At 40.0% G+C, this 24,438-nt stretch overlaps 1 protein-coding gene across 5 annotated transcripts in view; it reads right to left on the minus strand.

Annotated features, from left to right (window-relative positions):
• EIF2AK4 (eukaryotic translation initiation factor 2 alpha kinase 4) overlaps window positions 1-24,438 on the minus strand; it is an 86,572-nt gene that overhangs the window by 11,235 nt on the left and 50,899 nt on the right. For 3 of the 5 annotated variants that reach the window (XR_012494784.1, XM_019725509.2, XM_074327917.1), the window contains 13 exons: window positions 23,246-23,299; window positions 20,819-21,055; window positions 19,513-19,588; window positions 18,724-18,845; window positions 16,584-16,633; window positions 15,459-15,627; window positions 14,240-14,356; window positions 12,673-12,738; window positions 9,792-9,962; window positions 9,269-9,403; window positions 5,440-5,547; window positions 4,769-4,897; window positions 3,034-3,120 (listed from right to left, as the gene is read on the minus strand). Coding sequence is in view for 3 of the 5 variants with exons in the window: in XM_019725509.2 (XP_019581068.2) it covers window positions 3,034-3,120; window positions 4,769-4,897; window positions 5,440-5,547; window positions 9,269-9,403; window positions 9,792-9,962; window positions 12,673-12,738; window positions 14,240-14,356; window positions 15,459-15,627; window positions 16,584-16,633; window positions 18,724-18,845; window positions 19,513-19,588; window positions 20,819-21,055; window positions 23,246-23,299 (1,521 nt within the window). In the remaining 2 variants the exon portion in view is untranslated. Of the gene's footprint in view, window positions 1-3,033; window positions 3,121-4,768; window positions 4,898-5,439; window positions 5,548-7,899; window positions 7,977-8,317; window positions 8,431-9,268; window positions 9,404-9,791; window positions 9,963-12,672; window positions 12,739-14,239; window positions 14,357-15,458; window positions 15,628-16,583; window positions 16,634-18,723; window positions 18,846-19,512; window positions 19,589-20,818; window positions 21,056-23,245; window positions 23,300-24,438 lie in introns of those variants that run through there. The other 2 variants (XR_012494785.1, XM_074327918.1) reach the window with 2 other exon arrangements.

Raw genomic sequence — 24,438 nt, forward strand, 5'->3', positions numbered from 1 at the left:
TATACATCTACAGGTCAAAGGAGCCCGATAAATACCAAGTATTAGAAACAAAGACTACCACACAGGCACATTATATTCAAATTGCAGAAAACCAGTGACAAAAAAATCTTAAAAGATACTAGAAAATTATAAAAAGATATATACAGATTTTTAAAAGCAGACTTTTAAAAAATCAAGTCAGAAGATAAACACACCTTCCAAGTACAAAAAAAAAAAAAAAAAAAAAAAGGTGAAATAAAGACTTTTTCAGACCAGTAACAGCTGAGAGAATTCATCACCAGCAGACCCGCACTAACCAGAAATATTAAAGGAAGTTCTTCAGGCAGAAGGAAAATCAAATCAGAATGCTACCTGGCTCAATACAAATAAATAAACAGTTCCAGAAATGGTAACTATGTGGGTAAATATAAAGGACATTTTCCCCCTTATTTGAAACCTCTTTAAAAGGTAATTGACTAATTAAAAATATTAACAATGTATTATAGGGTTTATAATAAGTAGAAAAAAATATTTGGCAACAACAGCACAAAGGATGAAAGGAGAAATGGAAGTATTCTGTTGTAATACATGTGAAGGTGTGTAATATTTTTTAAATGCAGAGTGTGGTAAGTTAGAGATGTATACTATAAATCCTGGAGAAGTCACTAAAAAATCCCACCCAAAACAGAGTTATAGCCAATAAACCAACAGTGGAGATAAAATGGAATAATAAATAATAATGAAAAGACGTGAAAAGAGGAAAAAATGGAAAAAAGAACAGATAGTAAAATGGTAGATTTAAACCCAAACATTTCAATAATTGCATTACATAAAAATGGTCTAACCATTCCAATTAAAAGGCGGATTGTCAGAGTGGATAAAAAAGCAAAACTCAACTAGTAACTGTCTCTAAGGAACCTACTTTAAATATAAAGACACAGATAGGGTGGGAAAAGATAAGCCATGTAGACACTAACCAAAAGACTTAATAACAAGAAATATTACTAGGGATGAAGAATATTTCATAATGATAAAGAGGTTAATTCATCAAGAAGATATAAAATCCTAAATGTACATTCACCAAATAACAGTTTTAAAATACATGAAGCAAAAACTAATAGAACTAGGGGCGGCTGGATAGCTCAGTTGGTTAGAGCAAGGTGCTCTTAACAACAAGGTTGCTGGTTCGATCCCCACATGGGCCACTGTGAGCTGCGCCCTCCACAATAGATTGAAACAACTACTTAACTTGGAGCTGATGGGTCCTGGAAAAACACAAATAAATAAAAGTTTAGGAAAAAAACAAAGCAAAACCGATAGAACTAAAAGGAGAAATAGATAAACCTACAATTATTGTTAGAGATTAATGCTCCTCTCTCAATAATTGATAGAAGTAGACAAAACAATTTAGTAAAGATATAGAAGACTTAAGCAATGCTATCAACTAACATGAGATAATTGATGTTTATCAAACAGTCCTCCTAACAATGCAGAATACACATTCTTCAGGTGTACATGAAAATTTACAATGACAGACCATATTTTGGACTTTAAAACCTGTCTCAATAAAATTTAAAGGACTGAAATCATATGGAGTATGAACTCTATGATTAATTCCACAGAGGAATTAGAAATCATTAAAGAACGATTTCTGGAAAATACCCACATATTTGGAAATTAAACCACACACTTCTGAATAGCCTATGGGTCAAAGAATAAATCATCAAGGAAATTAGAAAATATTCTGAACTGAATGAAAACAAAAGCACTAAATATAAAAATGTGTGGTATGCAACTAAGGCAGCACTTAGAGTGAAATTTATAGTGTTAAATGCTTGATTTAATTGAAAAACCTAAAATCCATGATCTAAGCCAGGTGGCCAGCAATTTTTTTTTTCTGTAAAGGGCCAGGCAGTAAACATTTTAGGCTATTCAGGTCACACACTGTCTTGCAGGTCACATACTCTACCCCTCCCCCTCCTCTTCCTTTGAATATAAAAACAATTTGTAGCTCATAGGCCATACAAAAATAGGCTGAGGGCCAGATATGGCCTGTAGGTTGTAGTTTGTCAACCCATGATCTGTCTGAAGAAACTAGAAAAAGAAGAACAAACTAAATCCAAAGTTAGCTGAATAAAGAAAATAATAACGAATGGAAATCAATAAAATAGAAAACAAACAAAAATCAATGACACCAAAAGCTGGTTCTCTGAAAAGACAAATAAAATGGATAAACCTCTAGCCAGGCTGATCAGGAATAAAAAAATGGGAAGACATAAATTACTAGTATCAGGAATGAAAGAGGGATATCACAACAGATTCTACAGAAAGTGAAAGAACAACAAGGGAATATTTGAAAACTTAGATGAAGTGGAAACATTCCAGGAAAGATATAAACTACCAAAACTCATTCAACAAAAGGTAACCGGAATACCTCTATGTGTATATCTTGGCCCATGTGGCTTTACTGGTGAATTCAACCAAATATACGAGGATGAAATAATGCCAATTCTACACAAAATCTTCCAGAAAACAGAAGAGAACACTGTCCAGTTCATTTTGTGAAGCCAACATTACCCTGATATCAAAACCAAACACATTATAAGAGAAAAACAAGCGGAAAATGTTGATTTTAATTTTTTTCCTTTAAAAACAGAAATAACGATTATGAGGTGGTACAGTTATGAGCATTTTTAATTAAATGCAACACAGTAAAACTGGTTAGTAAGCAGCCAGAGGATATGCTCGTCAGTATTATCAGCTCTAATTATTCTTATTTTCTTAGATGGAAAAAGAAAACAAGGGGAAAGAGTAGGAAAAATTTACAGCTACCGTTTTATTTTTTTTATTTTTTAAGCTCTAAGGAAGTGTTCGGATTCAGTTACTCTCTTCCTTATTTTATACAGTCTCTCCAGTAACAAGCCCAGCAATGCAAGGAGAGTGAAGTAATGAATTTCCACTCACACCCAAGGCTATGGCCTCAGTGGGAAGCTGCGTGCTCCACAGTTAATACAGAGTTTTGGAAATCTGTGGAACTGTGAAAGATTTCTTTACCTTGACATGGCTTCCTTCTTTATCTGAGACAAGGGCCACATATGTGATTTCACGATGTCTGCAGTACTCCTGTAATTCCTCTTGGGACTGAAATAAATAAGCACAGTATATGAAATAAACACTGAGCATCTGGAGAAGCAGCTTCAAGTAATTAAGGAGAATGAAAACACTATTCCACTGTATTCTCAAAGTGAACATGCTGACTTCAGGGGTTATAAATATTAAGCAAGAAAAGTATAGAATTGAAAACAGGAAGAAGACCTCTTTTGCTTCATTACTTTCACTATTGTTCTACCATGCTTCCCCGAAAATAAGACCGGGTCTTATATTAATTTTTGCTCCAAAAGACGCATTAGCGCTTATGTTCAGGGGATGTCATCCTGAAAAATCATGCTAGGGCTTATTTTCCGGTTAGGTCTTATTTTCAGGGAAATACGGTATAAGGGGCCATTGGCACTCAGTGTGGTCAGAACACAGTAAGAGGTTTTCAAAAGCTTCAAATCTCAATGGAAGGTGCCAAAAATTACACAACACTCTCTCTGAAATGGCCTTTGAGGAAAGCAAAGGCAACACAAGATATAGTGGAAGGTGAAAAGCAGAACCGAAGCATAAAGCACAGAACCTCAGAACAGAGAAGGCCGTGGGGCACGCCCCTGTGCTGGACTGGGCTTACATTTTACTGTAAGACAGAGTACTTACTTCTCTAACAATTTATGAAACAAGTAAACAAACGGAAGAGGATACCGCTCTGTCAAATGATTAGTAAAAGTTATTGCCCAGCCTACTTCTGACATGAGTTTTTATACAACACACAAAAATGGACAGCAGCGGCTTCAAAAAAAACCACTTGGCAGGTGATGTGAAAGGAGCAGGAGGGAAGGTGGGGGTTCTGTTCCTACGGGCATCTGTCTTCATGCTCTGGAGCACCTTGAGTGTGGATAGGTGTGTGTACAACCTGGATGATCACCTAGGGGTGCAGCCCCTCTGCGATCTGCTTGTGGCACTACAGACGTTTCCTATGTAAAGGCCCCACATTCTAAAGGGCAGGCAGGTGTTCAGTCAGCTATAGGAGGTCTGAGGATATGAAGCCACAAAAACGCTAAACACAGCATGCCTTTGGGAACTGTGGTCGGCTGGATAATGGCCTACAATGGTGTCCATGTCCTAAGCCGCAGAACCTCTGACTGTTACCTTACACAGTAAAAGGGACTTCGCAGATGTGATCAAGTTAAGGAACTTGAGATTATCTGGGTGGGCCCAGAGTAATCACAAGGGTCCTTGTAAGAAGTAGACACGGTCAGAGGTAGAGTCAGACAGATATAAGGATAGAAGTGTAGGTCACAGAGGAAAGAAGATGCTACACTGCCGAGCTGGAACACAGAGGATGGGGCCTTGAGCCAAAGAATGCGAGTGGTCTTTCGGAGCCGGAAAAGGCAAGGAAATGGACTCTCCCCACCACAAGCCCTCAGAAGGAATCACCCTATCAACACCTTGATTTGAGCCTAGTGATACTGATTTTAGACTTCTGAATTCCCGAAATGTAAGCTACTACACCTGTGCTGTTTTAAAGCACGAAGTTTGTGGTCATTTGTTACTGGCAATCAGAAACTACTACAGGAAGCAAGTCTAACCACAGAGGCAGATAGAGTTTGAGGCCCTGAAGCTGTTGAGGACGGTGTGCCATGGAAGCCATGACTAGCTGCACTCCCCCCACAGGTGCCTTTTGTCTCCTCACCTGTGACCAGTCATACATGATTTCTGCTGTGATTCCCGCCGTCCAGAGCTTCTGGGTTATGTTGATGGCCCTGGACATGGACATCTGGCCAACACTTACCACCAGAAGGTCACAAGAGCTTATTGTAACCTGGATCAGAAACAGAGTGATGACATTTAGAGGAGATTGCAGGCATATAGGCAGGACCACCACCCAGGAAGGAGGCAGCACTCCTACGAAGACAGGCATTTGAAATCCTGTACAGCAACACATGTGCAGAAGTTTGTGCTTCAAAGTGATATAGTAAAATACATACATAAATTAAAAAAACCCACAAAAACCCACCTTTAATATTAGTCTTTTAAAATAGGAATTATTTCAAGTACACTAAGTCATCAGGAAGATATTCTTTTCCTCTGGGAAAACTAATCTTGCTTGAAACACAAAGAATTACATAGCTTATTATAGACGAGGAGAGTGAGGTTAAGAAAGGATGGATGGATTGTCTAAGGTCCCCCAGCTAGAGGCTAAGGACTGAAATGCAAGGACTTATGCCAAGTCTTAGGGTTGCCTATCAGGGCAAAAACAATCTCCCAAACTCTAGTCTATCGCTGCCATATGGGGGCTCCATGTAAATGACTACAAAATGAAAGACCACTTAAGGTGCACTGGAAAGCAAAGCCAGAACTTACATGTTCTTCCATGTTGAGGACAGCAGCAGATATCTTGTCTATAGCTATGCTGACCCCAATGGCAATGGGAACTGGCCCCAGAGCCTGTGGTCCTCGAAAATGGGGGATCTGCAGAGAAAGACACACAGCTCTGGTTATGAAATAGAGAAGAAACTTCAATTATGGGCAACGCAATGATTAGAGGGCAACTTATCATCAAAGGGTTCATCAAAAAGGCAAGGAAATGGACTCTCCCCACCACAAGCCTTCAGAAGGAATCACCCTATCAACACCTTGTGTGTGTAGTGAGAGCGAGAGCGAGAGCGAGAGCGAGAGAGAGAGAGAGAGAGAGAAAGAAAAGCAAGCACACATGCAAGTTTAGGAAAATGTTACATAGAGAACTGCACTGTTCAATATGGCAGCCACTAACCACATGTGGCTTAAACATTTGAAATATGGCTAATCCAAATAGACATGTGCTGTATGTATAAAATACATACTGGTTGCAAAGATTCAGAGCAAAAAAAATAATGTAAAATAGCTCAGTAATAATTTTTAGATGTCTGATTACATGTTGAAATAGTATTTGGGGTATATTGGGTTAAGTAAACACGTATTGAAAATATTTAGAAAAAAGAATGTAGAATAGCTCCTCGATCATTTAAAAATTTTTGATTACATGTTGAAATAATATTTTGGATATATGAGGCATGATCAAAAAACACGGTGAATGTTTAAATTTAAAAAAATTTATTACAGTAAAAGACACATTGCCGTTAATCCCCCTCAGAATATTCTCCCTGCTTGGAACACACTTATCCCATTGTTCTGGCCACTTTCTGAAGCAGTTCTGAAGTCTTTTTTCATGAGTGTTTTCAGTTGTACTGTTGTGGTTGCTTCGATTGATGTCCTGAATCAATTCAAAACGTTTACCTTTCATGGACATTTTGACTTTGGGGAAGAGCCAGAACTCACATGGTGCCAGATCCAGTGAACAAAATGGATGAGGACACACCATAATGTTTTTATTGGACAGAAATTGCTGTACCAGAAGCGATGTGTGACACGGAGTGTTGTCATGATGGGGAATGATTTACAGCACACTGTATAACACACCTTCTCTCAACCACAGCTCACACCTGACTGACTGCACCGAACAAGTTGAAACTTGTCACACACTGTCACCAAGGTACGACGTGCCGCTTCCCATATCGAATATCCCTGCCTTTCTGTTGGACGGCACTCGGCAGCAGCAGTCACTGTATTTTTTTATCACACTTTGTATTGTATTAAATGAAATCTATTATTAAAATTAATTTCACTGTTTCTTTTTACTTACTTTATGTTACTATTGAAATGTAACATATGTAGGTTCTGAACCCAAGATGGGTAGGTACACTTCTTCCTATTCCTCCTGCTAAGCACAGCTAAAAATTACATATAAAACAAACATAAGACTGTGAAGTGCAGAGAAGGTGGTAGATGGCCAGGGCCCACATGACATGTGGCTAGTTCCCTCGGTTTGGTCTTTGCCTCATATATCCTGGACTGAGTGCTGGAGAAACCAGTAACCCAGACATTCCAAAGAGAACCAACAAAAAAGCCCAGATGAAAACCTTCTCTTTGGCCAAAAGACCATGAAAGGGACAACCCAACAGGTCAGAAAATTTGTACAATACTGCCCTGCTCCAGCCAAACACCACAGGGAAAAACACAGGCCCTCCCCCACCAGCAAAGGCTGAGCGCAGGCCTATACATTCATCTCGGTGTAAGAAGTCCCCCCATCAACCACAGTCCCAGCAGGGTGGCATCAGAGAAGATGAAATGTGAGCCAGGACTTTCATATCTGCCTGGAGGTAATGCCCTCATCCCCGACAGAATCAGGGAGGCCAGCAATCCCAGGATCCCGGATTTCCACCCCAACTCAAGCAGTAACAAGGCCACCGGACCCGCTGGGGTGCTGCCAGAGGAGACTGAGCAGGAAGCTGAACTGTCACCACTACACAGCAATAAGCAGGTCTCTTACCAAACCCCCACCCCGTCACCAGTGTCAGTGGAGACATGTGGGAAGCAGTAACAAGGCATGAGTCTCCTACTCTGGGGACGTCTAAGAAGGCTGAATGAGGAACCTGGATCTTTACCCCCAGTCGGCAGTAGCAAGGTGGCACCTCTCTGCCTCATAGGTGTGGTACCCGAGGAGGCCTGCTAAGCTAGAAGATTTAGATAACCTCCAGCGACTCAAAATACTCAAAATATCTGGGATTCAACTAATAGCCACACATCATACCAAGAACCTAGAAGATCTCAAAATGAGTAAGAAATGGTAATCAACAGACAGCAACACTAAGACGACACAGTTGTTGGAATTACCTAAGGATTTTAAAGCAACCATCATAAAAACACTTCAGCAAGCACTACAACAAACAGTCTTGAAAGAAGTAAAAAAAGTACATCTTTAAAGAAATAGATTTAAAAACTCACTGGATGGGCTCAGTAGCAGAATGGAGATAACAGTGGAGCGAATCAGTGAAACTGAAGATGAAACATTAGGAATTAATCTGAACAAGAGAGAAAACAGACTATAAGGCAAAATGTTCCAGAACCTCAGGGATATAACACAAGACCTAACCCTTGTGTCATCAGTCCAAGGAGAGGAAAAAGGTGAGACAACAGGTAATAATGCCTGTAACGTGCCTACACTGATACTGTGGTGAGGGGGTGGGGGCGTGGTGGGCGACCCCGTTACTGCTGCAGAGTGGTGCAAGTTCCGGCTTCCCACTCGGCTTCCTCTGGCACCATGCCAGCCTGGAGGGTGGCTTTGTAGCTGCTTGGGTGGGGGTGAAAGTCCAGGATCCTGGGGTTGCTGGCCTCCCCTGACACTGGGGAGGGGGAGCATTACCCGCAGGCAGATGTGAAAGTCCTGGCTCCCATTTCATCTTCTCTGATGCCGTCCTGCTGGGGTTCAGTGGGGGCCCACACTGGCAAAGGACATAAACCTATAGATTCAAGAAACTGAGAAAGTACCAGACAAGATAAATCCAAAGAAAGTCATGCCAAGACTCATCATAAACTTCAAACTAAAGACAAAAGTAAACAAACAAATACATAAATAAATCTTTAAAAGCATTGAGTGAGAATCACTTTTCCTATAGGGGAAAAAAATAATTCAAAGGACAGCACATTTTTCATCAGAAACCAAAGATGTTTGGGAAATACAATAGATTTTCTTCTAGAGTTTCTTAGCGTTTGACAGTCGAAGTAATAAGCATAGCATTGTCTGATGGCTCTCAGTGTATGTAGAGGAAGAATTTAAGACAATTACATTCTACATGGGGGATGGGGTAAGGGACATAAAGGCAGGTCAGGTTTCTACACTTCTTTTGAAGTGGTGGTAAAGGTGACAGCAACAGACTTTGTGGTGATGGAACAACTCTGCATCTTGACGGCAGTGGTGGTTACAGCCACACACTTGTGATAAAAGATCACACACTTGTGATAAAATGGCACAGAACTGTACACAGACAGTAGACCAATGTCTACTGATGTTGATGTTTTATTAGAGTTATGCCAGGTTTAACCATTGGAAGAAACTAGGTAAAACGTACACAAGACCTCTCTGCACTGTCTTTGCAACTTCCTGTAAATCTATAATTATTTTAAAATAAAAGTTTAAAAACATTACCGATGTGGTTCACAAGACATTTCTATTCCTAAAAGAAAGGTATACAGGTGTTCTATTATACTATTGGTTCCATTTTTCTGTAGGTTTGAAAAATATCTCAAAATAACAAGTTGAGGAAGAAATGAAATTAAGCCAGAACAGATCGACAAATACAGGGCAAGCCCTCACCAGCAGGTCGTATCTGCCACCAGCTGCAAGGATTTCGGATACAGCCCTCTGCCTCCGTCTGATGAGCGCCATGAACTGGAAGACGATCCCGCTGTGCTGCTGCACCTTGTAAACCAAGCCCAGATTGATCAAGACCTGTCAAGTGAAACGCCACACGAATGTGTCAGGGGCTCCGTTTTCCGTTAGTAGCATCAGAACAATCTACACAGCATAAACCAAATATTCAGTAAGATCTGGCGCAAAGTCTGTTTAGCTATAGATCGCCAAGAGAAACTCTGCTCTCTTCAAGAATAACCACTTCTCTGAGGCTGACATAAGAATTGCTGTACGATAGGAACTGACCCTTGCAAAGGAATTCTGATTTAAGCCAAAATTATTACTAGCTATCAGATGTTCCAAAAGGTAGAAAGCAGAGTTCTTCTGGAAAAAAATAAAACACTTATTAGCATTAATAAAAGAAAGACCATTTCCCCCTTGTGCTGTTATTAATGCTACAAATGCCAGAATCGAACAATTGCCAAACCTGTAATTTTATGCCAAGTTTCTTCAACAGTCCAACCACCTCCTCTAGGTCTTTTAAGCCATACTTCACCAATTGGGCAACACCTGTTTTCTGTTTTATTAATGAATTCATTGTTGGTGTTAGATCTTGCAAATCTCCCTTCTGCTCAATAAATTTGTAGAGTCGACTCAGCTGGAAAGCAAAGAGAGACAGTTAGCTTCCAGTCCACGGCCGGCTGGGAGGACTCACTTTGCACTGTGTTCTGTACACACAGGGGGCCCCCCGCAGAGCTTTGCACTGCCAAGAAGGGAACTTTGTGGTTGAAAATTATTTGAGCCTTTACCATAATCCCAATCGAGGATTATCCTTTTCCAGCAACTCTAAGGCACCTCGCACAAGTGCTTCAGGCACCTACTCCCAGTTTATTTTTACTCACACAAACCTAGTTAATGCTGGCCCCAACAGAGCAGACCTTGGCACTAGCAGAGCCTCCATTAATGATACATTTTCAAGCCAGTATTGTTCCCCTTTTCATCCTCATTCTCATGAGTTCCCATTACTACAGGCACACAAAAGGGGGGCAGGAAGGCAAAGACAGACTCGTCCTAATACGACACCCAGTCAGCCAGAAATTCCCTCTCCTCCCTTTGCTTGAATGACTCCTATTGGTGGCTGTGGGATGCAGCTCAGATGTTATCTCCTGTAGGCAGTGATCTTTCCTTCTCTCTGCTCACACCTCAAACCCAGCTCCCACCTCTCACCAGCTGTACACATCGTCCTCCCCAGGAGAGGGCAGTGGCTGGTGATGACCTCTGTGGGCCAGGCACAGGCCCTGGCACAGGTGAAAGGAAATAACTAGGATCCTAAGACCAGAGAGAAAACTCCCAGGAGCTGAAGTGCAACTTAACAAACAAAATTATAGCTATTTTAAGGTTGTAGGCAAGTAGAACCTGGTTCAACTAACTGGCACCTGGAACCTAAGAGCGGAATGAAGACTTAGCTTAATATTAGTTTAATATAATATAATCTTAAATCATTTGTATTTTTTAAAAAATCCAAAAAGTATTAAAATCTATAATCTTTTTACTAAAGATAAAACATTTTAATTTTAATTGTCTTATTAAAATCTTTGTAATAAATTATTTCTTCTCAATAAATTTTAACATTAAATTACCCAATTAATAAAACACCAGAAGCACTAGAATCAAAATCCCCAGGTTTGGGTCCTAATCCTGTCATCACTAATGCCACGTCACTTTGGGTAAGTCATAGTATCTCTTTGGGCCTTGCTGCGTCACCTGTAAAATAAGACTGGGCCAGATATTTGAAACTCTTTTGCAATCTTTCTACTCCCTTTTTAAAATATCCTTAGAGTTCCATTTTTAAATAATGAGAGTACCAATTTCCTTTATTAGATAGTAATTTTTCCATTTTCAACTAATCAAACATACAACTTTGAATTAATGCTTATCATCATCAACTGACCAGTGGATTTAGCAAAAAGAAGCTATTTTAGCAACGAGTGCAGCTTTCATGTGCAAGTGTGAAATATGTTTGGAATGTGACATTAATTCAAAGTACTTCGGAGGCCTAAATCTTCGGGTAAGAAATTACTGAACCGGGCAGTTCCTTGAGCAGATTCTTTGTGCTATTTATACATTTGTACACATAGGTGTGTGTTGTGTACATGTCTAGGGTATCATTTAAATACCGTGCTTCATATTAGAATATTATGGGTCACTTTGCATATCATTAATATCTCCTCCAATATTTAACACTTAAAATTTAACCTGGCTGAATTTCTAGAACTCCTAGTGCTATGTATCTGGTCTACTGTCTCTGTCTGCAGACTATATGGGTGATTTCTTTAAACTGTGGTCTACGTGTGCCCTGTGAAAGTTGTTTTAAAGAGCTGAGGGTAGATATACGAGTATGCTGCGATGTATTCCCTCATGGATTTTTAAAGGATAAATGAATTAAGACGTTGAAAGCGTCCGTAGACTCTGCAACTTACTTCCCGTTATATCCCTAGCACCTGCCTGCAACACTGTAGTTGTCCACAAATTGAGTGACCCTGCCTGACTGGTGTATAATCGTATTTAATCCGCCCCATCGCGAATCCTGCTGAGTGAGCATCACAGGCTCAGGTAACTGAGTGTCAGACCAAGGGCTAGAAGGGCTCTGGGAAAGGGTTTTCTGCTTTGTTTTGTTTTCTAAATCTCTCTTCTTATATAAACATTCAGAAAAATGTAAGAAATCCTTGTTGTCTTCTACTTTTTAGGGACTCAGTTAAGTGTGGGTTATTATGCCAAAGCTCTGGGCCCAATGTGATGCCTGTAGAGAGAATACAACAAACCTGGTTACGCCGTGAGATGTTCCTCATGGCCAATGGGATCAAATGCAAGATTTTAGGAATAGGAAATGTACCAGAAAAGCAAGAACTTTAATCAGACTCAGAGGTGACAGAAGACTGGGGTGGGGTGGGCTGTGGGAGGGGTGAATACACAAATGAGTCTGCAGAGCTCTGTGCCTCATTCTAGTCCCATGGGATCTATTTCAGAAGAGGACGGCTTGTACTAGGTCTGCTCAGCAGGAGGCTCTGCCAAGCAGGGCCTTTACAAGGGCTGTGACAGAGAAGGATCAGAGCTGGAGAAAGAACGATGATTACAGCACATTAGCAGCAGCAGGGAGAGGCATTCTTTGATCACAGCACTGGTGTCTCTCTTCCCCTAATCCCCGAGGTTGCCATGGTACCTATTAAGACTCAAGGGAGAAACTGTCTGTGAGGCGGCAGGAAATGCTGCTGCCTTACTGCAGCAAGAATTTGGTGACATTTTTCTGGTATCAAAATCACAGAGAGAGCTGTAATAACACCATTAGGAGGTACTTACACTATACTTACACTATTAGGAGACAAAGACAGATTACAAAATTTAGCTTCCACTTCTCTCCTTGTCAGCTTCTCTGTCTAATGTAGAAGAAAAAGGTAACGATGAGTGATCAAACTGGCCCTGAGCAAGATACAATTTCCAGGCTAATTCTGACAAGTACACTCTTCATTTTGGACAAACTCCTCTTAATCATGAAGGATGGATTAATTTTGATTTGAAAAAAATTTTTTTCCAAGTTACTTATAAAACTATAACAGTGTTTTAAAATTTGAAAAACTCTGACATAAAAGAATTAAAAAGGGGTAAGCGGCACTTGCTAATTGGTGAGGCGACCCAGAGTTGGATGGGCTTACCCAGGGTGTTTGGCTGGGGAGTGGAAATTTAAGTCAACTGATCTGTGTTCGCCTAATAAAAACCACGTACTGACAGGCTCAGCATTTCATCCCACGCTGGCAGTTAGCCTGTGGCTGTGGGATAGGAACACGGCTGACCTGAAACCCCTCGGCACGATCCCTGGGGTTTCTGCCAGTGTCTGATCGACATCATCATATTGTATCTGTCACTGCTAAAAAGCAGCAGCACTTTTGGGGAGGAGAGAACCACTAGAAACAAACAGTAATGTAGGGACCTTGAGGTGTACCTGCCAGACGAAAGAAAAACTAGTTAAGCCTTTTGGTGTATAAAAAACAATAAGCCATTATGGACTTCCACTATTTGTTCTGCCTTAATCATAGACTGGCACTGCTACTGAATCTCTTAGATGCCTCTTATTTATAATAAAAACGATATTTAACATGAAAAGAAATTAGAAAAGATAAGCATTCACCTCCGTCCAAGCCCCATAATATAACACTATTTCAAATTCTCAATGTTTCCCCTCCAAGCTCTCTACACATACAATAAAGGACCTGCACACATACTAGAGTATTGAGTACTACGATGCAGCTAATAAGGAAGAGTACCTGGAGGTACCACTGCCCCAGTCCCACAGGAAGTTGTGCTAAGTGAGGCTCCAACAGAGACTTAAGCCACTCTTCCCCAGTGCAACCAATCCAAATCCAAAATGACGTTACTGAATAGCATGGGCAGGTTGGAAGAATTAAGGGCAGGGCATAAGTCTTTTATTCTCAATATTAACATTCCTTTTTCTTGGCTTCTGTAAGGTAAGTATAACAACAGCTCTTCTGAGGATGGAGTGAGTTAATCCACATGAAGAGCTTAGAATATGCTGGGCACAGGGGTAGGTGCTCACTATAGGTCATTTTTTTTTTTTTTGCCTCGAGAAGTAGGTTAGTGAAGAACTTTATTATATTACAAATTAAATAAGATAATTTGATCTTTGGAAATCAGAAAAAAAAAATCACTCTGGAGTCACTAATAGTACAAGCCTTAGTCCAGAATAAAAGCTCAACCAGTACTTGTTAACTGTTTATATAATCAAAGCTAACTGGCTCTTCTACCTACAGCAATGAGGAAAGGAGATAAACTCCCAATTCAGTGTTATAGTTACATCAGTAAGAAACTGCTCATGAACTAGTATTATCTTTCAATATCATCTGAAAGTAATTAAATGCTTACCACGGCATCATACAGAATAACATATACTTGACTGAGTTTATCTTCTGGGATCCCACAGTGTAAGAGTATTGCTTTCAATAACATGGTATGGTTCAAGTAAATACTGTAATTTCTTTCCTAGGATACCAAAAAAATATATATATTTTCATTATAAAAGTAATATAGGTACATGACCAAATCCGGAATCTTACCACCAATTTAGCATCCTAATACATGGGTGGACTGAACATGGTAGACTGAATTTTAGCATATTGCTTTCTAGCTTACTTTTTCATATACATTCTTTTTACACTGCTATCGTCAAAGAGTTTAATTTAACACTTTATTACACACATGAAAAATACTTGGCCTTCAGCTGTTAAAAAACCGGAGCAAATTCACAGATTTCACGAGGGAAAGGATCAAGTTCAATAGCAACTGAATTATAAGCACAGGCTGGTGGAATGGGTATCGTTACTTTTGTCCACACAAGCCCATTAACGAGCATTCAGAGTCGTGAGCTGTGTGCTGGGCTAGGTGCAGTGGGGCACACAGAAAAGCAGACACATGGGCTCTGCCCTGAAAGAGCACACACTCTGACCGAACAACTAACAACAGACACAACTCAAGGAAGCAGTGATGTCTCATCTCAAGTGCTGTCAGTGAGAGTGGGAATGAAAAGGTGGCCAGCCCAAAACGAGGGAGCAGTCAGGCTTCTTGGGGAGAAAGGGCCCAATCCATGGCTGGGAGGAAAAAATATTTTAAGATAAGGCAACACCATGACTGATGGCACCATGGTGGAAGTGGATGGGGCATGCGTGTGGGATGGGGAGGGAAGGCCTGAGGAGAGCAAACCGTTGTGCTCGAAGCGATCTCCACTGGTTAGGTAACATGCAAACATGAGGAGGCAGCTGCTGAGGGTTCTGAACAGGGTACAAACATACTAAAAGCATCCCAGGAATCTTAGCCTAATTTCTTGTATTTTGGAAGAGTGGGCAGAGAAACAACACCCTCCCCCTAAAACAAAACGGACAAAAACAAAACCCTTTCCTATCAAGGCAGAGGTGAGAGCCTGAGGTAAACCTCAAAAACAACATCATCAAACTCTTTTCAGTTGCTTTAGTAAAACTGTGATTCCTTGCCAGCACACACTGAGGAGCTCTGTAGGCAGTGTCTTCCCCCCATGTTGGATGAGGACCCTATGCGGAATAACCTCAAACGTTAGAATACAGAAAGCAACCTGAAGGGCTGGAAACTCTTGGATGATTTCGTAGATAGTGTAGATGATTTCAGCAGTGGGCAGAGAGCTGTTGGTGGTAGAGGTGACGATATCAAATGCACATTCCAGAAGTTCTTTGGGATGAAATCGGTCCAACTTGCGAGGTCTGAACACACGTTCTATGCAGTATCTGGAGAGAGAAACCCGGATTTCTAAAGTAATTGTTTACTGGAATCAAATATGCATAAGAGATTGTTGAACAAGATAAAAGTAACAAATAGGAAAAAATTAATCAGTGGTACGATCAAGAGCGCTTAAAGATACATCTGCCCAGAACAGTCTTGCCTCGTGATCTAGGTTTCCATTCCCAGCTTTCCCACTATTAAATGATGGGGCTCAATTTTTTTTTAATGTCTGAAATAGAGATGAAATTACACACAGAAATAATTTTACCTTAAATGCTTGCTTCTTACACAGTGATACCCACATCTTAGGACTATAACTATTAATTGTTCACCTGGCAGCTGAGAATAAAGGTGTGTAAAGAGCTTTGATTTCTTTTGAGGAGAAAAGCTTCAAAGTAGGGTGCCTCCTTGACAACAATACTGCTCCAATTTACGAAGACCTTGGTGTTAGACCCCTCTGGTATGTGAATGTACAGAAAACCTTTCTCTAGTGCTAAGTGCCTGGAGCTCCCCAGCGTTCACGGCTCCTGCTGGGTTTACTCCACTTCCCTACACACCGCTTTTGTTCAGCTGCCTGTGTAGGCAGTTTTCACATGGGGACCATCGGCCATTTGTCCCTCCAATTAAATTTTAAAAGGGGCCACCTATGATCAAGAATAGACAGATGCTTTTTTCAAGCCACCATTTGTGAAAATAATTATGATGTTCCTTGGGGACATTTAGAAGGCACAGAACAGACTGCAGGAGCCTCAGAGTACTTACCCAACTGCTACCTTCCTTCTAAAGAGGAGGCTGGCTGTCCTCCCCACCTTATAGAAAGGGTTACTGTGGCTGGGCGTTTCGACCATATTCCAAGCTCAGGACTCTAAACCCCGAATTCTTTACTGTGTAGGGATCACAGATGACAAGACATTTGGGTTTCTTCCCACATCCACCAAATGAAACACCCATTGCTTCTTACCGTTTTAAATTCGATATATTATTTCTTGCCACGTATCTTGCAAAAGGAACCTGAAAAATAAAGTTTCAAAGGTCAATGTCAAGATGTGCCAACTAGCACACTCCTTTTGGTTGTTTTTAATAACAGCTTTATTGAGATGCAACTCATATACCACAAAGTTCACCCTTTGAAAGGGCGCATTCATTGGTTTTTAGTACAAAGTTGTGCACTGCTTATCATTCACATCTTCTTGAACTGGTATTATCTCTTATGGTGAGTTTCCTGTTTTTCCTATCAGTCTTTTAGGAGAAATTCTTCATAATCACCCACTAATAATCACCACAATTTATAAAACCATTTTGAGATTGTCCCAAGAGATCTGATAGTATCAATAACTAATGGGTCAAATTTTCAAAGGGTGAATACTTTTTATATTTTTGGAATTGACTATTAGCTCACAGAAAGGGATATATTTAAAAATCTACACTTTAGTCTCCTAATGTCTAGAGAAGCAGCAGCCAGTTTTAAGTATAGCTATGTAAATGCTTGTACTTTTACACTTTCCTTAACAGAGCCCAAAAGTCTGAGATACTATTTATTCACTTCTCCCTCAAAATAATCCCAAGTTACTTTATTTACTGTAAAGGAAAAACAGAAGCCAAGAATATGGAAGGAACTTTCTTCTGAAAACATGTTCTTGCAATAAACTGCACAACATAGAAATGAAAAAGAAACTGCCTTGATCCCATAATGCTTCCAGAAAAACATGGTTCAAGGTTCAGTGTATTCTGTCACACTTCACTCTACGGTGAGAGAAACAAGTTGGTGTGCGTGGTCATTCCCACACATGAGAGCATGTTTACACCTCACATATACTCGGTGATGCAAACGTATAGTGCACTGTATGTACACACTCCGTTGGTTTTTTAAAAAAAAGTTTCTGTCTTTCTTTATAACCAAAATGGGATATTAGAGTTCCTTTTAAACACACTTCTCTTTTTCCAGCTAACAATATACCATGGGCATTTCTACAGATCAAATATAGATAAGGATACATCTGAATATATATGTATGTTGATCTTATACCTCATTAATATTCCGTAAGAAATTATTCAACCATTTTCCTATAGGTGAACATGCAGTTTCACCATAATATGACAGTGAACATCCTTTTAATATTCATACACCAATATGTTTATTTTCTTTACATCAATTTCTCAAAGTGGAATTGCTGATTCAAAGGGTAGAGCATGTGCATCAACATTTTTAAAATTTTTATTAAATACTTTCAGATTGCTTTTCTAAAGGTTCACAATTTACATTCCCATCAGCAACATATGAAAGTACCTATTATCCTACCCCCTTGTCCTCTCTGGATATTAATTTAAATATTTTTGCCTGTCTGATGGGTGAAGTGGAGATACCCTTGCTTTGCATTTCCTTACTATTAGTGAGGTTGAACATCTTTTCAGCAGTTTATCAGCCCTGTGCATTTTCTCTTCTGAGAACTGCCTGGTTAAATCCTTTGCTCGTCTCTCTACTTAGATGTGCTTTCTGTACATGAGAGGTATTAAACTCGTCTGTCTTACAAAGGTACAGCGCTATAGATAGGCTTGTTAGCAAGCAGCCAACACTACGTGGGTAAACAACTGGAACTGTCACTGTCAAAGGGAACCCTGGGGATCAGAAGAAAGCATGAGCAAAATTTAGCAGATCCAATTAGCAGAGACACTGCTGTTACAAGAATTTAATGGTTCCAGACATTAACACATTAGGAAGTTACCGAAAATCTAGCCAGGAAATAAAGAAAAAACTCTTATTTATCTGTCTGAGTTGCCTGGGTTAACTTGCTATGGTTACTCGGCTGAGCTCAGTACAGAGGTACAGACATGGCACCTACAACGCAGGGTTCCGGTGTTTAGGGCCAAAAGCACTTGTACTATTAGCACAGTGGACATTTACTAAATTCCTAGTAAACATTTAGTAAAGCTCTCACGCTGATAACTTCCATAAGAATACGTTTCCTAAGGGTGACATTTAGATTGTAAGTCCAGCAAAAAAACCACAAAAAAACATTGGTGGGGGTAATCCTTTAACAGATGTGCCACCCCTGTGACCAGAGACAGCATCCAAACTGTCAGCAGAGTGCTCCCAGCCTCACCCTCAGGTCGAAAGGAAGCGTCACCAACATCCCACTGTGGTCCATGAATAAGGCGGCTTCGTTATGCTCGTATATTTGCCTATTTCGGGGAAGCAGCAGTGGGGTAGACAACTGGACAGCTCCTACACCAAATGGGAAAAAACAGCTGATCATCAGGTTCTCCTTCTCCTAGGAGGCAAGTTAACATGACTACAAAGCTGACAGTTAAATAATCTGCTACTGGGACTGTTGGAAGCATCATCAGTCTATCTTTGACTCTTCTCTTTTTTATTTTATTTTAATTTTTTAAATTGGGGAATATTGGGGAACAGTGTGTTTCTCCAGGGTCCATCAGCCCCAAGTCATTGTTCTTCAATCTAGCTGTGGAGGGCACAGCCCAACTCCAAGTCCAGTCGCTGTTTTCAGTCTTAGTTGCAGGGGGCGCAGCCCACCATCCCGTGCAGGAATTGAACCGGCAACCTTGTCGTTGAGAGTTCGCGCTCCAACAACCAACTGAGCCATCAGGCTACCCCCATCTTTCTTAATGGAGAGCTCACCTAAGGTTAAGTTTGTCAATCTAGTCACATTTCTGACTCTACAACCAGCTGTACAGCAAGGTTGTAATATTCAAATCTGTTTTTCCTCAACAAGCTGAGCTGTAAAAATAAGCTTAAATTTCACATGATGTCAGCTGCGTATAACCGAATTTAAAAGTAAAATATGATTGCACCCAAATCCATTGACAGTACATTTTAATGATGAAGAAACTAATATTTTGAGAAGGCATATGAGTTTTAAAAAAGAACATACCATGTCTTTTAAAGATGCGGATGATGGTTTCACACACATGCTGCTGTATCTTGGCAGTACGGATTGAGAAGCTACCCTAAAATGACCAATTAAAATGTCATCAAAGCCTAATAAAAGAGATTCTTCTAAAATATTCATGTGTGGCCGTCAGCGTTACATTGCTTATTCTCAGCATCACAAAAGAGATCTCATCAAGTCAGTCCCTTTTTGAACACATTCAAGGGAAGAAGAAACCACATGTCTTGCACTATGTCCTACTTGAGGAGGAAAGCAAGGTTCAAGGTCCAAGATCTTAACCACATTGACATACGCCCTTCAGAAAGAGCTAGTCAAATAGCCACGTGCTCCCTGAGGACTCTCAGGGATGCTGTGAGCAGTAAAATTCCTAATGGCAGCAGGCCCCCTCCCACATATTAAGGTGATTCACAGTGAGCCCCTTGAAAGCCACATGGCATTTACATATTTTGTAAAGGCCTTTCTTTTTCATGTTTCTTATTATAAAAGTGGTACCATTTCACTAGAGAAAATTTAGAAACAATAGATGGACAAAAAGACAAAAATAAAAAAAAGATCACCTACAATCCTGTATCCTTCTAATATTGTCACACAGCAAAAAGTGGCTCCTGAAATCTGCAGTGATCTTCCACATATCTTACCACTACTTCCTCTACTAGGAAATTATCTATTTTAAGCATACAGAAACATACAGACACCATAACAAAAATCTGTTATTACGCCCACCCAATTTGATGAAATTTTAACATTTTGCTATATTGCTTCAGATTCTGGTTGCTGTTTTTGGTTTGTTTTTTAAAGAAAATATTGATGCCTCCCAAACCTACCTATGCTTCAGAAACCACCTGGGAGCTTTCAAACAGATTCTTGAGGTACCTCGCACCTGGAGATTCCAAGTCATTAGAATGGATGTCGGTTGGGCCTGGACAGCTGGATTGTCAAAGGGCCTCCCAGGTGGCTCTGATATGCAGCCAACACCAGGAGGGGCTGACTACCTGAACTGGATGTGAGCTGGTTGGATGTTTTTGGCTCTGGGCAGCTGGGCCAGAGCTCAGTCTCTAAAAGCACTGTTTCTTAATCTGATGGGAGGGTGGAAAGGGGGGGCGGTTGGTCAGGAATTCCTCCAAGTAAGTGATTAAGAGTGTGGCTCTTGGCTCTTCCCAGAATAATGGATATGCACACATTCTGCACACACAGACCTCAGGTTAAGAATTTATGTTGGAGGCATTAAAGGTATCCAAGAAAAGCAAGGAACTGACGTGAGCCTTGCGTGAGCCTGGCGGAAGCCCACCTTCAGGATGTCGCTGTCATAGGTGTAGTCGATGGCGGGGGGGATGCGCTGGGAGAAGATGTGGGCCATCATGGTGCGGTAGGCCTTCCCGTCCGCGTTGGCCAGCGTGTGGTGCAGCACCTCATGTAGCTCCGCTTCCTCCAGCTGGGGTGGCGGCAGCAGCTCGCTCCTGAGCAGCTCTGTGGCTGTGGGCCGCTTGGCTGGATCGTGGTTCAAGAGCCAGGAGATGACAGACTTCTAGAACAAGACCCAGGCACACCAGTGATGCTCAGGAATTCTCCGGAGGAGCAGCAGTTGGTTCAGGTCAAAGAAAAGACACCACACTTCTTGCACTTAGTTGGTGCATTTTAATTTCTGAAATCTTTGAATCTGTCGCTTTTCCCCCTGCACCTCATCACGGCCATAGGGTTGTGCAACCAGGTAATAGGAGTGTTTCTTAAAAGGTGGAGGCCCTTTTCCTATGTTATTGTCATAAAGGACCCAAAAAATCCTCAACTCAACAACTACTTAGAAGCAGAATGTAGGCCTTCTAAACACACAAAATACTGTATCGAAAGATGTGAGAACATAAAACAAATACCTTTGGATGTCTAATTTTACTAGAATGTGTAGTAGCTGCTGGAATCTATAAGTGGTGCAAAACATCTTTTTATTTTTTTCTTCTCCGCTTATGTTATCTGTATTGATACCAGTCCCTAGAATTCTCTTGATTTATGTTACTCTTTATCATACCTTCACAGCTACTACCTCGCCAAGCAGGGAACTATTTGAAGGCAACCTAAACCTTCGAAAGGTTCCTTAATTCTCTTGTCTATAATAAGGATTTATAAGGAGGTAGAGCAATATTTGAGATCAGAAAATCTCAACGTTTAGATGAAACTTATTAAACATTTTCTAATAATATATCTTTAATATATGTTCCTCATACTCCCCCTAACTCCTACCCCGGTTTTAGGATAAAATTCAGGTAACTGCTTTTCATGTAAAGAAAGGAATTCACATGATACAACTTTTATGAAAAGCAATGCTACATTAAACTGGTAAAAACAATACCCTATTCAGCACAACAGACAGACCCTGTTATACTGCTTAATTTCTGTGTGTGGCAAAAATTGTGTCACACTCAGTCTGAGCATTTTCTATGTTGCCTCCTTTCAGATAAGAAGTAACGGCTGCGGTGTGGCAGCTACTGGTAGTGGTTTTGTCGTGGTGGCTTTGGTGTTGATTTTACACAGTCCAAACACAAATGCTCAAGGGTATCCAATAAGTACTTGTGATGGACAACTATCACTGTGGTGAGAAACGGCTTGTATAGTTGCTCTCGTGTGTGTAGTTTAATATGGTTGTTATGACACCACAGCCGCCAACATGTGGAAATACTGAGTAAGACTGATCTTGTTAGAGGGAAAGGCTATGAAATGAACATTTACTTAGGACATCCAGAAACACAGGAATGACTCAGTTAAAAAAAATCTTAAGAACAAAAGAAGTAGAAACACAACTCAATGTATTTTCTAAAGGTTCTTCCCAAATTTCATAGATGAGGCAGGAAGAGTCCCTCTAGCCATAAATGTCATGTTAGTGCTGATATATAAATAAAGGGCATTTAATCCCTTTATTTTACAGGTGAGGAAAATTAAAGTCTAGAAAAGTTAAGTGACTTGTCCATCTGATACATAACCAATAAGTAAGAAATAGCAAACTAATGTAATGTTCTAGCTAGGTTTCTGTTCTGAACATTAATAATTGAAATTAAGAAATTTTTGCCTTGATTATAATTCTTAAGTAGAGTCAGTTTAAGGAATAAACTTCCATATGACAAGAGTATTAACCGAGGAACACTTCACCAAGACAAACCAGCACTAAGAAGAAATACACGCCAGAAGTGCAATGCATAAATTCACTAATAATTATTCTGGATGCCAATATTAACCTATGACACGGTTACATACACACTCAGAGATTTGTAACACGCAGAATTTATTTTGCTTTAAAATACTGTACCATCAGACTGTCCAGTCTTCCCCTTTACAATCTGATCTACTTTAACCACAAAACAGAACACAATTAGTTTTAAATTATTTTTTCTTTTCTTAAAAGTACCAAGCTTTCTCTAAAACAATGAGCTGTAAAAGCATTCTCTTTTTTTCAACAGCTAAGCCAAGGTTCCAAATAGCACTTCAAAAGCACAATGAACCACACAAAAGAACACTGTTTGTTAATTTTCTATGCCAATTCTTGACATTTTATGGTGTATTTAAAATCTAGCAACATTTTAAGTGCTTTATCTTTTCATCCCCCCCTCCCCACACACACATTGTTCCCAGGACAGAAGAATGAGTGGCAGAAGATTACTAATTGAAAAAGAAGAAAAATAGTAATTAAAATCCAAGAGTGAAGATAGTAATTAAAGCATCAGAAAATTACCTGCTTTGTATGCTCTCCATCATCAAAGTCTTCTGGAAACTTAGGCGAAGTGGGCTAAAAGAATATTATATTCAAATCAGCAAGTGCTTGGCAGACTGCCACAGTGAAAGCATGTATTCACCAGAGGTAAGAAAATCAAACACAGTAATGAAAATCTGCTAATAAAGTAATACCTTCTTGAAACCCAGTGCACAGCCTTCTAAGTACATATGTATTATTTTAATACAAACTTTACCCAAATGACAACCTAGGTGATAAAAAGCACCTCCTCTGAGGACAAAGGTATGTATTTTAAAATCAAACGGTTTCAGAGAAAGACAAAGTCGCTTTATTAAACACACAGATGAAAAAAGGCAAAAACACCAAACCACCAATGCAGGGTAAGAGAAAAACATTAACACTGAAATCTCTACTTCCCCAAAAGTTCTCACCTTTCTGGTAAATACAACTTCAATCATAACATTAACTTGATAATTTAGATATTGTTGAAATGAGAGAACAAACATGAATTTTAGACTAATGAGAGGCACTTCATCAAAGACATCATTCTCTAAGACCATTCCAAGTCAAGGCAAGGGCACAGTAATAATTTTATATACCCCTATATTATATGAACACAGCTATCCACGCTATACTGGCAGTGAAATAATTCTAGTGCTTTCCCACATTATTTCGCTCTGCTCAGGAAGGAAGAAGAAGGCTCTTCGTATCTCTTGTTCAGGAATATGTAAATCTAAATCACCCTTACCCAAACCTCACTCTCCACTTTCACCTCAATGCTGTTTCTAATGGGCATCCTTGACCTTAGACACTGTTATGGACATTTCATTGCCGAAAAAAATTCAAGTGCCTGATATTTTTCCCAGACCCCTTTTCACTTCTGGTCATGGTGGTTTTCTTTACGCATTACTATACCAGGTCCATTCAGCTGGAACCTTTAATTTCTAGAACTAAATATCCATTATCCTTATCACCCATTCCCACTGCTGTAACTGCACTGATATTATGTAAAATTTTTAGATTTCTCCTTTGTTTGAAAATTAAGAGTAAATCTCTCAGAATAATTTTAAAAAATAACCTAGCAATTTCTCCAAATAGGATTTCTAAAAATAAACAAAACAGGGAAAGTTTCTCATCGCTGGAGGTTGCCATTTACTAGAAATATAGAAAATTACAGCAGGATCACCTCTTCT

The sequence above is a fragment of the Rhinolophus sinicus genome, linkage group LG03 (genome assembly GCF_036562045.2).
Source record: "Rhinolophus sinicus isolate RSC01 linkage group LG03, ASM3656204v1, whole genome shotgun sequence".
In the NCBI taxonomy this organism is placed as follows: Eukaryota; Metazoa; Chordata; class Mammalia; order Chiroptera; family Rhinolophidae; genus Rhinolophus; species Rhinolophus sinicus.